Source organism: Xiphophorus maculatus, chromosome 12, assembly GCF_002775205.1.
Source record: "Xiphophorus maculatus strain JP 163 A chromosome 12, X_maculatus-5.0-male, whole genome shotgun sequence".
In the NCBI taxonomy this organism is placed as follows: Eukaryota; Metazoa; Chordata; class Actinopteri; order Cyprinodontiformes; family Poeciliidae; genus Xiphophorus; species Xiphophorus maculatus.
Genome location: NC_036454.1, coordinates 16,950,281 through 16,966,798, shown reverse-complemented (window position 1 = coordinate 16,966,798; position 16,518 = coordinate 16,950,281). Strand labels below are relative to the sequence as shown.

At 37.9% G+C, this 16,518-nt stretch overlaps 1 protein-coding gene across 1 annotated transcript; it reads right to left on the bottom strand.

Annotated features, from left to right (window-relative positions):
• Positions 1 to 302: 302 nt before the first annotated feature.
• lrrc43 (leucine rich repeat containing 43) lies at positions 303 to 10,301 on the bottom strand. Its single transcript, XM_014476198.2, has 12 exons — positions 10,149 to 10,301; positions 9,845 to 10,057; positions 8,375 to 8,485; positions 7,892 to 8,031; positions 6,158 to 6,396; positions 5,909 to 6,072; positions 4,054 to 4,207; positions 3,587 to 3,726; positions 3,422 to 3,508; positions 1,621 to 1,812; positions 1,416 to 1,509; positions 303 to 1,337 (listed from the first exon to the last, which is right to left on the bottom strand). Exons 1-12 carry the CDS (start codon positions 10,233 to 10,235, stop codon positions 1,177 to 1,179), a joined length of 1,782 nt encoding a protein of 593 aa, XP_014331684.1. The 5' UTR covers positions 10,236 to 10,301; the 3' UTR covers positions 303 to 1,176.
• Between the last annotated feature and the right edge of the window lie 6,217 nt (positions 10,302 to 16,518).

Genomic DNA, 16,518 nt, shown 5'->3' with positions numbered 1-16,518 from the left:
TGAATACTTTGACATTTTTGATAAGTTTTAAATGTCTATGAAAATAAAGTTTATGGATGAATAAAGTGTCTGCATGCAGTCATGAACAGTAATCATAATTTATGTTAATTTCTTCTAGAAATCTGTAGATTTGTGGTAAATTGAAGCCAAAACCATGGAGGTACATGCTTCAAGGCCTTACCAAATATTTTTGGTCTAGTTTCTAGTGCAAATATCTTGGTACGCTCGAAATAAGACAAAACTAACTTACAAATAGCTTTTCAGCAAGAGAAATTAGATTAACTCAACAATTCCTTAATATTGATGAAAAGGTGCTAGCTTATAAGTGAAATAATCTGCCAGTGGTGCTAGTAATTTTCATCAATATTAAGGAATTATATTGATAATGATATATTACTTAAATGATTGTTTTGTGCTGGAACGTTTATTAGTTGGTACACCTGAAATAAGACGGAACCAAGATATTTATATTAGAAACTAGACCAAAAACACTTGATAAGGTTTTGTGTGTTTTCTTTCCCCTCTTTTCTTTTGCAGTGCAGAGCCTTGTAAATGTTTTCGGATGGGCTCGGCTATGAAGCGCAAGGAAGTGTTTTTAAAAATTCACAAATTACAGTGTGCCTCAAGTCTCAGCCTTCTTACTGCTGGTACCCCTAAATAAAATTCAGTGCAACCAGTAATTTCCAGAAAAGTTCTTCTGTGTGTAATTTAATCTCTCAGTCCAGGGTTTCTGTTTGTGAACATTAGAGTTGTGGAAAAGTTTAAAGCAGAGTTGGGTCATAAAAGGTTGTTAAAGTCTGGATATTTCAAATCATTAAAGAATAAATTATGGCTCAGATGCAAACAAGACATTCATGTAAACTGACAGGTCAGCCAAAAGAGCACTGATGTGGAAACGGTGAACTTGTGAAAAAATATAATTAGGATTAGAGAACTACTCTGCACATCACCCTGAATTCACATCACCATGGTGATACACGGTGAAGGCAGCATCATGACTCCTTCCTACAGGGAAATTGATGTAGATGTTTTTTTACACCATGCTGAGAAAATGCTGCTGTGTAAATTGGTCAGCTGTGCATTTAATTTCATACCACTGAAGTAAAGTTCTCATGGCTTGAAGAACACATTCATATTTTTTCATGAATACTTTCATGTCAACCTCAGCTCTGTGATTTAGCTGTTTTCTACATGCGTTACGACACGAAAAGCTTCAGACGCCGTCTTCCATTTCTCCAGCTCCACGCTCAGCTCCACAGTCACCGGTACCGGTGGGACCGGGACGGGCTGGATTGTGTGTTCATCCGTGTCACGTTTCTTTGCGTCTTTCCCCTTCCCTGCGGTGCAGAAGGAGAGCAGGTGAAGTCCTGAGCAAACAGCCTAAGTGATGCAGAGTAGCTTTTACTCATATTTACCTTTTGGATTTTTCTGAGGTTCGGCGTTTTTATTTTGTTTCTGCTTTGCTTCCTTGTCCTTTTTCTTGTTTCCTTTCGTTTTCTTGTCAGTTTCCTTAAGATGAGTTAAAACAAGCTGCATGTAAACCATGTTCTGATAATTCATTCACCTTGTTTCTGTTCAGCCTCAGTGATGGGTTTAATGGACAATGCAACAGAAACTTGCCTCCTCCTGTTTCGGTGGAGGCTCTACCTGCAGCGGACCAAAGTCGCAGACAGTATTGACCCTTTGACCCCCATCGACCAGGCTTTGCATGGGGATGTGAACTGAGTTGAGTAGTTTTCTGATAGGTGGATCGTGGACCAGTTCTGGAGGACCTTTTTTCTTTTTGTTTTTAGGTTTGGGAGGCGTTTTAACCTGAAAAACAGAACAAAAACTTGATGTCATATTTTCTATTTTAACACCATCTACCTGCACGTTTTCTTTTGTTAGAAACAGCATTTCATATATAAATTTGTACTTATTACAAAAACAACTGTTTTTATCAAACAGATTAATTATACTGACTAAAAGCAACACCGAACACTAAGAAAAATATCTCAACTCTTGAACCTGCGCGAATGAAATATCAGTTTTATCAACTAAACATGTTTAAAAGTTGCAACAACATACATATTTACTACACCACAATATATCAAAAGGTTGATATAAACTTCCATATTTTCTCTGAATTCTTCTGTCTAGACAACACGGCAATTCTGATTCGTAAAGCAACTCTTTTAATGAATAGGAGTTCAATTGTCTGCAGAAATGAGAACAAATAGTTAGTCATGTACTGAATGATGTGTTATTAGCTTCATAAAATAAATGATGCATCTACAGTAGAAGTGTTGCTAGATGAAATAAAGCCCAAAAATCAGCCCACCGTTTATACGGCTGCTAAATGCTTTTAGCTAAATTCTACTACAATTAGAGATTGTTTTTGTTTTACTTTCTTCAAATTTGGAAGTTTAGCTCCACCTTCTTAGCATTTACCAGCAACATTAGCCTCACCAAACGTTTCTTAGCTCTGCCCACAAATTTGCTGTGGGACTGAGAGTTTATGATCTGATGTCTTCAGGTGTTGCTTCAGAACGTGATTACACCTGCATGTAATTTGTACAGATGAAAGTGACGCATTTAGTTATTTGGAAATTGTACCCCAGGATGAACCAGACGTATAAAGGTGAACAAGTCTCATCATGGAACAGCAGCTTGGCGAATTTCTTCATTGTTTCCGTGTTGTCACAACACAAGGAAGCAGGCATTTTAAGGTGTACCTAAAATACATCCATAGGTGTGCCTCTCAAATGTTGTGAAGCCTACAAAGCGATGACATCATTTTCTGGGTTTTCCAAAATTGACTTAAAGGTTGAGTAATCCTAGGAAATGTATAATTCTGAATTTGAAGCAAGTAAATAAATCTCTGACGATAACTCACCTATTTGCTATAGTAGTTTGGCTTTGCTATGCTATCAGTGAGCTCCAAACACATGGAAATAAACTGCATGTAAACTTATATATATATATATATATATATATATCTTTGATTGGAGTTTTCTAACCAAACTAGGGTTCTAAATAGCAGAATTCAGGTCTTTTTTAATGCAACATCATCTTTTTACAAAACCAAATTCCTATTTAGAGTTTAAATTAGCTAACTCATCTGACTTTAAGATGGCTTTGGTTTGTTTCTGGTTAAATAATTAACCAGAAATGATTCTGGTGAATTGTTTTTTTCAACCAGAATTGCCTCCACAGTGCACTGTGAGTGAACTTAACCTGCGTTATTCACTCTCTTCTTATTCCTTTATGTTTTTGTTACAATCGTTTTGTCTTGTGATCGCTCAAAGTGGGTTTTTGTGTGCTTTGTTTTTTAACGGTTGCAACATTCGGTTTACAGTTGATCAACTAAACGGATCAATGAATCTAGCCGTGCCTGTTGCTGACAGTTTGTGGTTTCCTGGTAATGAAATAATAAACTCACTTTCTCTTCTTTCTTGTCTTTCTTCCCTTTAGCTGGGCTGGGTTTGACCTGCTGGGCTTCTTCAGAGGGCGCAGGCCACGATAGAGTCTAGAATATCAGATGCTTAAAATAAGCGGGGACATTTTTTCCTGCCTAAAACTCCCCAGCGGGTATTATTTCCTCTACCTTTTCCTCCATTAGGTTGAGACGAAGTCCATGAGTAAAGAATTTCTTCAGGCCTCCCAGGCAGCTGATGCTGTATGTCAGTGTGTAATTCAAGTTCACACACTCGGAAAAGGACAGTTTTGGTGTTGCGCACAGTGACACTTCAAATAAAAGGAAAGTTAATGAGAGAAAATTATTTTGTCACAATTTCAACAGATCAGAGAAAGCTGAACTGAGGACAAAGTTGACACCTGATGAGGGCAAATAAAGGAACGTCTCTGATGCCTGTCCTCTGAGTAAATCAGATTTACTAAGAAAAAGCCCATTTCTCTTTTATAGAACGTATTATTGGGCTTTTAACCCTTTATAACCTCTCAGTGACTAATATGATGTTGTAAATCTGTTTTTAAACCGCCACTTCAGCTCTGTAATAATCTGGGCTTGAAGACCTAAAATGTCCAAAGCTTAAAAGACAATAGCGTTCTCACGTTGTTCAGATCCATCAGCATTGACTGCGGGGACGGCAGTGTCCGGGATGGACACGTTTTCCCCAGTGTTTCTATCTGATCCTGGGTCTGGACAGACAGACTTGTCCTCTGCTACACGAGACGACGTGTCCAGTTTAAATTCACCGTCTTCTCCCTGCAAGCGACGAGACGAGAACAGGAAAGGTTGTGAAGTGTAATTCCCTCTAATAGGAAAACTGTACAGTTTTAGGGAAAAGAGTGAAGTATTTTGACTTTCATACACTTTCCTTTCATGCTGTTGGTTTACTTGGTAACTGTTTCTCTTTTTGAGTCAGAGATCATCTGATACAAAGTTTTTAAGACGCAAGATGTTGGAAAATATTGTAATAGTATCTGAAACTGTAACAAAGGAGGATCATTTTGTGCTTTGAATTTTTACTCATCTGTGAAGTTTGGTAGTTCTAACTTCCCATAAGTTGTGTTTTCTCCAGGGGAAAGTCCAGTTCTGGTCAGATGTTTATTTACAGTCATTATTGGTGTGAATGTCAAAAGCACTTTTGACTTTTGATGTGGAATTAAAAATACAAGTTTAGTGATTTTTAAAAACAAGAATTCTGTTATCTTTTATGGTGTGTTTTTCTAATAATCAGTGATTCACCGTGACTAAGAAAGAATGAATGATTAATGTTTGGATAAAAGTTTGTCACCAAGTGACAAATTGACTGCATGCTTTTATCTGACACAACTCTGCCGGCTGTGTAACAGTAAAGGCTAATAATTAAGATAAAAGTGTTGTTTTATGACAAGAAATGCTAAAGTAACTTTGTAAATTGTCCATGAAATGAGTTATTTCTGCTCAGCAAACAGGCTATATCACAGTCTGTTTTTAGTTCATTTCCTGTGACTCCTTGCTTTGCTTTGACTTTTTTAAAGGTTTTGTTGGCTCTAGTGGCCTTTATTTGAAAGTAGTCTGACAGGAAACAGGGTAATCAGAGAGGGGGAAGACATGCGGCAAACGTCGCCAGGCCGGGAATCGAACCTACGACCACCGCTACGAAGACTAAGGCCTCAACGTGGGTCATGCTTTGCCCCTGCGCCACCACAGCACCCCCTTTGCTTTGACTTTTGACGATAAGATGAGATGTTGACTGGAGTTTTTTACTGCCTGGCTGGTTATGTAATGACATAACCTGGCTGTTACGTAATTTATATTCCGGTATTTTATGTTTTTGTAATTTTCATGTTTTTATGTACTTTTTACAGCAACTTTGATCCTCGTGGTAACATAAAGTGCTTTTCCAATGAAGCTATATTGGACTAAAATCTTTAAAATTTAGTCAAATAAGAAAAAGAACCAAAAATAAACAATAAGAAAAAAAATTAAGACATTTTTTTTTGGTTTTGTTTCTCTTTTCCTGGGAAAAATATGATAAAGGGTGGTGTAAGGAAAAGATCGTTTTAAAGTTTTTTACATTTTTATTTGACCTATAAATTTATATGGATTGTCTAAATGAAATCCAAAATATTGTTTGCAAGAGAGACCTGCTTTGATAAAACACAGTAAATTACAAACAGCAACAATATAAGTCAGAAATTGGACTCAATTAATGCTAATGCTCTTTTTTTTTCTCCATGTCCTCTTACGGGCTCCTTAAATCTGTCCCAAATGTTGAAACCCTAAACAGAAATGTCAATACATAAAAGTTTTGAGGCCCAACAAATATTAAGCTATCTGAGTTATTATTCTGATCAGATGAAATCCTTAAATCAGAAATAAAGACATGATGCCAATGAAATTACGTTTTCTGCTCATTTTTTTAGAACCGTGTTAAATTGAAGGTGTGTATGAAAGTGAGGGGTAGGAAGGATCAATCACCTGATAACCAGGCGTAGGATGACTAAAGAACTGGTATGAGATGAAGTATTTGTAGGTGACAATTGGAAACTCAACAGCCTTTTTATCCACATGCATCAGTGGGTCTGGTATTCCCCTCAGCCTGGTCAGACTCAGTGTGACTGATGCCACGTCCTCCACCAGATCTATGACGGCAAAGGAGATGCTGATCTCACAACAGGTTCACATGTCCAATGTGCTGAATGAGACATTTTCATTTTATGCTCTCACCATTCATCCTGGCCAAGCCGAAGAAATTATACCTTTCCTCTGTGGTGAGCCATGAGGAGTCCAAGCAGCTGATCTGCGGCAGGCTGTCGACAGTGAAACCTGGATACGATGGCGTCATTGTGAAGGGGTTGCCCTTAAGCGTCAGGGTCTTGAGGCATGGGAGAGTTTCTAAGGTGGCTACCAGAAATTGCTGCTCTTGGAAGTTACAGTTGCTGAGGTCCAAACACGCCAGATGGGGCCTGAGGGCAGAAAGAGGCAGGAAGGTTTTCCCAAAGCAGCAGCGTGACTCGCTGCTTAAAGCTGCAGCGTGTAACGGTTACAAAAAAAAATATCTTTTTTACATATTTGTTAAAACTGTCAATATGTCGTGAAGCTGTAATATGAGGCAGATAATCTGTGAAAAATATTGAGCTCCTCTGCCTTCTCCCTGCTTTCATGTGAACAAATACACTGATCTGCAGAAGAATCAGAGGCAGAAGGAGGGCTGTCAATCACTCTCGTGTATGCGCTGTTTAGGCCACAGTCGTGAATGCATGGCCACCAATCATGACGGAAAATTATAAATCCAAAAAACTTCACACAGGAATAAGATCGATCCCAAATGGTTTCATGACAACATCTGGGTGTCTACCAGAAAACAGATAATGAAAACTGAGCGCATGTCAAAAGGTGTGTTAACTTTACTGGTCTTCAGGACCTCTGCCTCGTTAATAAAAGCTTGTTAACATTTTTAAGAAAAGTTTAAACTAACAGACCACCTCGGTTTCCACATATGAACGCTAAAAAAGTGCTTTTCCTGAACAAATATTGGTTAAAAAAGTTGCAATTTACGTTGATAGATTATCTCTGTCCAACCTGAATGAGGTTAAGGAAATTTACACAAAACAAAAATATGTGTCAAACTCATCCTGCCAGTGCAACACAGGCGCCACAGAAAGTCATTTCTGCCTGTTGCCATCAGGCTTTACAATGTCCACGTCTGTGCTAATTGATTACTTTTTTTTTCTGCGCTCATTTATAGGTTATTTATTGATTAATATGTTACATGTGATTGCTTATTATTTATTTATTTATTTGTTTATATCTAGTCATTTTGAACTATCACTCTTATATATATATATATATATATATATATATATATATATATATACATATATATATATATATATATATATATATATATATATATATATATATATATATATATATATATATATATATATATATATTACAAACTTTGTATTTATTACCGAAGATGGAGTAGTTTCAACAAATAAGCAATTTCCCCTTGAGGATCAATTCTATTCTATTCTAAAATGTTTGCTTGCTGTGTAATTATTAAATAATATGAGCTATACAAACAATAAATCTGCTGTGTCTCACTGACATCTTTGTTTTTACTCACTGAATAATCAGTGATTTCATACAAACATAAACTCTTTTGCTGAAGGCAAATCAAAGAGTCCCCAGGGTTTCTGCCCCCGTCTCCGTCTCTGGGCTTCAGTGGGAGTTCCCTCTGAAATCTGCTGTCGAATCAGAAAAACCTACAGTGCAGTGAGACATGCTGGCATTACGGGCTTTCACATCCTCACCTCATGAGCAATCAAAAAGCCCACAGTTGTAACTGAGCTTTCTTTTGACCTGGTTTTGGGTCACCTCTTTAAAAACCGAACAACTTCCTGCATGTGCTGCGTCTATGTGTGTCTATGTGTGTCTGTATATACATATATTAACCAGTGTCTTCCTGTAAGATCGCAGATGTCTTGATGGGAACCCAGGCTGTTTGATCCGAGGCCCAGGTACTGCAGCTGAGGAGGCGGACAGCTTGCGAGGTCGCTCAGCGAAGACAATCGATTTGCACGCAGCTCCAAAATCTGTAGAAAAAAAACCAACCTAACTTTCAATCAGATAGTCATCTCAATGTGTTGCAACATCTGCCTTTACGCACTCATCTAAGGCCCTTAGATGAGTGCAAAGGTTTTTGGCCCTTAGTTTGAAGGGACAAAAACCTTCAGACATCCTACGTAACACCAGATGTGTGATTGCATCAGGAGAATCCCTTTTGATGTAAGGTGATGAAGGAGGAAAATTTATTGTTTCCTGCTCTGCGTGATTAACTGTGACTCGGCTTTTCCTAATATGTGGAAACTACTGAAACAACATTTGATCTGATAAACGCAGAGCGACGATGCACTCTGATGCAACACTTCAACGTGCCTTCAACGTGCTGGGAAGATGCTTCGCAGGAATTTCTGAGATCAAGTTGCCGCTCAGGACAAGTTCCTCCAGCTTTGAGAACTTCAACAAGCCTTTGTCAATAGATGAGACCTGAGAGAAACAGATAAAATGGCAAAGTTTATTTGTAAGTTAGTGCCTTCCCCCCTGATGAACACAAACCAGTGCCTGCTCGGGACCCAACATTTACTTCTGTGTGCACATTCCATTTTTTGGTAATCCCGTACTATATCAGCAAATTCATGCATAATTTTAATGTTGGTTGAGTTACAGAGATGTTTTTACTGCAGCTTGTTCTAACAACACTACAGTATTTATTTCAGTTTTTGCAATAGATGTGCCTTCTGATACATGCTGGAGCTGCACAGTGTAGCGTTTGTTAGGACTGCTGAAGGTTTTCATGGATGCTTGACTTCTCTCTGAGTATTCTGGTACTTCTTCCCATAATCCAAAATATGCATTTAAGGTTAGTTGGTTATTGCAGATTGTCTTTGGGGAATGAGTATGGATGCATGGATGGATGAACATTTTATAAACAGTGTGTAAACACAGGTTTATCATTTCTGTGGACAATAAATAATCGCAACTTAAACAAAAAAACTGTCCAAAAATGATTCACATTTATAACCATAATCTCTCTGCTGCTGTTCATGCATTCTTTGGTCACTTTATTAGGTACACCTGTTCAATTGTTGGTCAAAACAAATCGCATATTAACCATTTCGGTGGCTTCCTCACATGGTGAAGAAAGTTCAAACTAAGCATCATAATGGAGAGGAAAAGAGTCGTTTTAAGTGAATCTGAATGTGGTGACAGATCGGTTGGCCAATTTCAGAAACTGCTGATAAAGTGCTTAAAAGGTGCGCAGACTGTTATAAGTGATTGCCAGGGCATCTGTTTGAGCTAAAACACAGTTTGGTTATTCAGCAGAAAAATCTCCCAAACTACAAGTCTAAAAAAAATGGAGTGGACTAGTCGAAGTCTGGACATCAATCTAGCTAAGATACTGCGGCATGACCTAAAACAGGCAGTTCATGGTTGAATTAAAACAATTGTGCAAATAAGATTGGTTTAAAATTCCCCCACAGTGATGTTCCAGACTCACCGATGGCAAAACCAGTTATTTATTTGAAAACTGCTCATGTTTATTTACTCAGGTTATCCTTATCTGACAATAACGTTTGTTTGATGATTAGAAACATTTAATTAGATTTTTAAAAAATATGAAAAAACTGAATAAACCTGTAAGGGGGAGCAGGGGAGAATTCATTTTAACGGCTTTGAATTTCATATTGTCTTCTTGTTTAACAGTGCTACAGCTATTTCTGCTGAGACAAATCCCCAACATTCTTGAATCCATTTGGTATTTCCTTCAGTCATCCAAAAATGTCCATCTTGCACTGACGAACATGCCAGAGTAAAATATATCTGCGCATCTCTTGAAATACGTACATTTTTGCCAGTGATCCGTATTGTTGTAAAGTAGTTCAGTATGAAATTCTTGCTGAGGCGCTTCGGTTCTTTCACAGCCAGCTCTCTCAGCTCTGAAGCTTGAGGGCTCCAGGTCTCACTGTACATCCATGGAGAGCGAGGGTACCTCAGCAGGTCCAGCAGGACATCTGGTGACTCTGTTTCCGCTTCATCTGGACCATTTTTGGCCCGCCTCTAAGATCAAAATCACAAACGAACAAACAAAAATCATCAGATTGGTGTAAACCTTGAAGTGAGGATGTTGAGCTGGACAGTGAAAACTCACCCAGGGGCCATTTCCGCAGGGGAAGTCAGTCAGACCGAGACGTCTAATATTTTTCTCTATCGCAGCAGAGAGAGTTTTTGAGCTCATGAGGATTACCTGAATCTGCTGTCTGCTAATGATGCCGCCATTTAATCAGCTCGGCCTTTAATTAGTTTCGCTGCCGTCTGCTGTTTGTTTACAATCCCTCACCTGTATCCAGGCAACAGGCGGAGCGCTGGCCACCGGCGCTAAAGCAGTTTGGAGCGGAAAGAGCGCTGTCTAAGAAAAACCTACGCAAACGAAGACATGTTGCCTTCTCTGTTTTAGAAACAAAGCGCTCTGAATGAACCCGGATCAGGTGGCGAAACTGTTAACGATTTATAGAACCTGAAGTAGCTTTTTATGCTCGCATGGTCCCGAGGCTCACCAACACATTTAGTGCAGCCAATGACAGCTAATCTGCTAATAAAATACTTCCTGGTGATTCAAATAAAAATAAAGCTAGAAAAAAAAAAAGAAGAAGTTTGCAGATATTTTATAATAAGCCACGATTTGAAAGGTGGCAGGATGTCGCCATAAAGTATCATAGGACTGTGCAATTAGTTTCAGGCAATGGAAAAAAGAGAAACATTTCAAGATTTTGTTAATGTTTCTTTCTTTCTTTCTTAGATAACAGCACTGAGTTTTTTCTCTCAGTGGTGTTTTAACAATGTTCTGTGTTCTGTAGTTGATGGATGGTTAGTTTTTAACTCTGTGTTTATGTGAATGTTTCTCAGGGTGTAAAATTCTAATATTCAGTAAAAAAAAAAAAAGTAAAAATAAATAAATAAAAGTGTTAAACTCAGACATCTTTCTCTCTATCTTTCTTTATGTGTCTTTCTCACTTCCCACTCTTGCGTGGGGAGAACGTGAAGACTCCAAGCAGAGACCAAAGGATAGAAATTGAACCCAGGACCTTCTTGCTGTGAAGTAACAGTGCAACCTCAGCCCTAAATTATTTCGAGAATTTTTTGTGAAACTTAAAAATACGGATGCCTGATATATTGACACTGACAAATGTTATCTGCCAATGATAGTCGTTTTCTAACATAAAAGTATTGGTTTGATTAATTAAACTGGGCCAATATTAACAACCGATATTATTATGATGCAAATAATATTGATTAGTATCAGTTATCGGCCATAACAGCAATAATAATAACGACCAGTGATATTTTCTCACTCATCCCTGTTGAAAACTGTTGTTTGTTGTTTCAGTGTAGTTTTTAATCTAGTTGATATAGTAAAAAAGAAATAGAGTCAATGTTGAGAGATTGTAAAAAAAAAAGTTACTCAAATTGCAGTTGCAGATGAACAGTTACTCTGTATCTCAGGTATAGAATCATCCTGTTGCGTGTTATCCTAGTGGCAGAGATAAAGGTAGATAGACTGACAACTGGGAAATTCTCAGATTGCTTTACCTTGCACATTGCCAGTCCAAATCTGAATATCTTTAATGTCGTCATGGGTTCGTGGAAACAGGAATCACTGTGAGCGAACACAAAATGGGAAGATTTGGTGTTCAAATACACAACTACAAGGCAAGAAGACAAACATGGACATCTTAAATGACAGATTTTTAACATGATTTAAGTGCAACCCACCAATGTCCTGACAACCTGCCAGGATGTGTTTGAGATTGTGCTTCACAATAGAACAAAGCATTACCAGGCAGTTTCAGTGCCTGCTCGAGATAATGCTCTGTGGTACTTTGCTCTGCCTCCGCACAGTAAAACCACTATGGTGAGCGGTGCCCTACAACTGCAAAAAGAAAGATGTATGAAGCGATACTTTGCCAAGATGGCGTCATCAACCAGCTGATGGCATGAAAAAGAAAAAAAAAGTTCCACGTTGCAACCCGCTATATAAGCAGCAGGTGCCAGTCCAGAAAGCACTGACTGAACAGAAACACTTCGCACCATGAGTCTGGTTAAAGGTAAGCTCTTCTCCGGTCATTGAGGAGTAACTCTTAATGCTGATGATTTTGATGGAACTGTACTCAGTTTGTATCTAAAATTCTTAAATGTTACTTTTCTTTTCTTTCTTTTTTTTTTTTTTTTTTTACAAACGTTTTACTTTCTTCATGACCCATTTTTCTTTCTGAGTGTCATTTATCTGTTTTTGTTTATGTTAATCCCAGTTTGACTTCAACGGTACTTTGGTTGACTCTATGCAGACGACATCATCATATTCTTTTATGTCTAACCATCTGCAGATCTCCTGCTTCTCCTCGTCACTATCATTCACATCTCCTTGATGGCCTCCAATCCAGTCGGGCCACGGAGTTGTGAGGAGAAACTGGAACTGCAGGCTGGAGCGAATAAGCAGTATCTTAGAAGCCTGTTAAAAGACCTCGATTATGCAGAAAGTCTATTTGTAAGTAAACATGTGGAAAGATTGTGTGATATGTGAATGGAAGTGAAAGTTTAATGTAAAGTGGACCTACCGCCTTACAGCGATTGTAAAAAAAAAGTATTGTAATTAATGATTTGGAAATATAGTAGAAAACTGATATTAACAAAGACGTGTAACACATTTTCTTACTGATATAATTCAGTCTGACTTCTAGTCGAAGTCAGACTGATCCTATCTGGGTCAGTTAGGAAGTTATTTTATTTGCTAAATACCAGAAAACTTAGAGACTTTCTTGAGTTTTAAAAGTTTGCATACATTATCTTTGTGTTTAGTACAACTGCCCTTTAAAATGTGTGACTTGGGTGTAACATTTTGTGTGGATGTCCTTCCGCAAGCTTTTCACATTAGTTTGTCCTCCTGGCAGACCAGGTGTAGCTGAGTCAGGTGTGTTGGCTACCTCGCTTGGTCAGACCTTCTCAGGTCTGTCCACAGACTTCCACTAGGACTGAGATAAAGGTTTCATGATATTCATTGCCAACACTGACTTTGTTGCTCTTTATCTACTAACTTGGTGGCTTCCTTAGGGTCACTGTCCATTTGGGAGGCCTATTGGTGTCCAGGCTTTAGCGTTCTGGTGAATGTCTTGAGCTGTTGCTTCGGTGTTTCCACATAAAGTTCTTTCCTCATGACAACATCTGTGTCAAGTCGCCAGTTTCTCACAACATGATGCTGCCACCCCCGTACTTATGCGCCGCATGGGATGGTGCTCAGGCTGGCAGGTTTTCCCCCTTCTTTGTCCAAATAACGCCATCTGATTTTAACTTAGACATGTCTCTGAAATTAATCTTTTTCTTTCCAAGTACATTTGCAAGCTGCAGTCTGGCTTTAGTGATTTGGTCTCTTCCTCTAAGAGTGGCTTTTCTGCTCATTTAAGCGGGAGACTTCAGCTACAAATCTTCACCAGGCCATTTGCATTTGTTTAATTACACTTTTCAACAAATGTTCTTTTCTGGAGCATATTTCCTAAGCAGCTTGAATTGCCTGGATTGAAGGCAGTAGCACCTTCAGGCATCAGATAAACCAGACATGTTGAGGTCCATAAATATCTTCCTGATATGTTGGTGGATTTCTTATCATTTGCCTTGTCACACAAGGAAGCAGTTTGTTTGAGATGTTGCCTTTGAAACCATCGACTTTAACTCAAATATTTATTATTTCTTTCCATCACATCAACTTCTGGGCTTTTTCAAATTGGTTAGATTCAAGTTACTGTATGTGAACTTCTGATTTTAGACAAAATCTCACATTTTTGTTCTGGTATTTAGTAAAAAGAAATAACCCCAACCACCTGGGAAGGAAGATTACTCGGATTTCATCTCAAACAATGAGAAAATAGGTTACCATTTTTTTAAAAAAATGTGGTTTATGTAAACACTGTATCTGACATCTCCAGATTTGAGTGCTGATCTCACAGCTGGTCTCTGTTCTTCCACAGATTGAACGCCTTTTTTACAACACCACAAGGGAGACGAAGACCAAGAGTCTGAAGCCGCTGGATGGAATAACCATGCCGGCTGGAAACATGAACGATTCGCGCATCCTGAACTCCATGCATGAAATCAGTGAGTGTCTGACAAGCTACCTGCCAAAAGTCATCGGTAACCTCACCACGCATGAAGACGTAAAGACCAACATCCTCAGCTACACCCGTCCCTTCCTGATCCCTTTCAGACAGCTGGCCGCAGGGATGAAGGACTGCTGGGAAGAAGGCGAGCTGAAAGTGTGTCCCACAAGTTTAGCAAATAACCAAACGCGTTACGAGATGAAGGAATACGCCCTCGGCGTCCTGCACACTGCTGTAAAGTGGACTGAAAGTTACATACAATGAACGAGTGACCGATGAAGCATGTCATTTTTGATCTGCCTTAATTTATTTACTAATTTATTAATTAATTTATTTGTTATTTATTTAAGTTAGCTTTTTTTTGTCATTCTTGAATACTAATAATTTTATTTATAGCGAATGGCGTGAATGATTTGATCAAAATGGACACAAATAAAAATGACTCGTGCAAACGATATGATATTTCATTCATGTATTTATTCAAGTAGGGTGAGCTTGTTTATTCTTTGACTTCACGGCTGCAGAATAATGTGAGATGGTTCAAACCAAGACTTCAGCATCAAGTTGCGCTTTGAGCGTTTTAGGGATCGTTTCAGAAAGTTCATTTATGGTGACTATAGGACATTTTCCTGCGGGATTTCTTGTCAGAGATTCATCAGCTTGTATCATATCAGCTCTATTTTCTGCACATTTTCATCCTTTATTACAAATTACTTGTCCAGATGTGGTGACGCCGACGTAAGTCCATGTTTTGTGCGGTTCCAAATGGAGATCCGAGTGACAGCAGGCTGGGTTTGACATGAAAGTGGAGTTGAAAGTCTGGACACATCCACGACACAAACACATACAATAATGTTGTCCTCTTTATTCTTCAAATTAACACACATGAAATTCATCTGAATGATAGTCAGATTTGGAGTGTCCTGTTGCCTTTAATAAAAATATTTTCACATAAAAATCATCCTAGTGCATTTTTAGCCTAAACATCTTCAGCCATATGCAGTCAGTAAGAGGGACAAACATGGCTATTAAAGTTTTTTTTTCTTTCTTATTTTTTTTTTTAACAGATTTAATCAGATTATTAATTATTCTGGAGGTGTAGACTTTCCAAAAGTCCAGAGAGTAAAAGTGAATCGCTTTCCTGTGACAGTCATACGCAGAGGAAAGTATTAAGTTGTTGATTTTTATCTTGGAAGTCCCAATAAAAGGGATCTCTGTAAGATGGACGACAGAAAGTGCTTCATCCAAGCCTGCTGTTGAGACCAAAACCTCGTCCTGCCATGGATACCCGAGCCGGTAAGTCTGAAGGTTTATGTTATTTGATCTAAACCAAGCAGCCTGAGAGTCATCGATCAGACGCGGGTGAAGTTGTGAAACTCCGCATGTCTGTCGTTCCGGCTGCATCTCTCTCTCTCTGTATGTTCATGTTCATTAATGTCGTGCTGTTTCTATTGCTTTCAGTCCTTATCACGCTGTGCGTGCTGTTTACGCAAGCACGGTGCAAACCTGTTGGGAGCGGAGACGAACAGGCCCTGAACAATACCATCAGCTTGGCGCTGGAGGAGATCCGAATCGCTCGGAACCTCCTGGTGAGGAAGTTACAGCCATTACTATTAATGCAGCCTCCAGATTCTAATGGAGATTTGGTGGAAACACTTTAATAAAAAAAAAAAAAAAACAATAAAAAAATATATAAAAATAAGTAAATAAATATTAGTATTATTACTACTACTACTAATAATAATAATAATAATAATAATAATAATGCTGTGTTTTATTATTATTTTTTAATTCTTTCAAAGTCTGTATTATTAATTAAAAATGTTGATTTGACCATTTTATGGTGCGTTCGCGGGAATTGGAGGCAAATGTTTCAAGGGACATATTTTCAAATTAATTGGTCTTTTTAAAATGTACATGTACATGCTGTGTGTACTGTCAATTTTAAAAAGACAAATAATTAAAAATAATGAATTTAAATAATGAAAATAAAATAATAGTAATATATCTCTATATTTCTTTCTTCTGATAATCGGCAGAAATACAGAAAAGAAACAGCGATGTTTTCAGTTTTGCAGTCACATGACTCAAGGTAGTAAAAGTGACTTCAGATTATTTAGGCGCATCTCAATAAATTAAGAAAAATAATAATTTAAAAGCTTCTTTTATACAAGTAATTCGTAAAGTGAAACTGAAGATTCAATACTGACATTATTTTTGCTAATCTAGATTATGACATTTTACATCTGATGAAAAACTGTCAAAATTACATAAGACCGGCGAAAATATATATAAATATATATAAATATATATATATATATATATATATATATATATATATATATATATATATATATATATTACAGAAATACG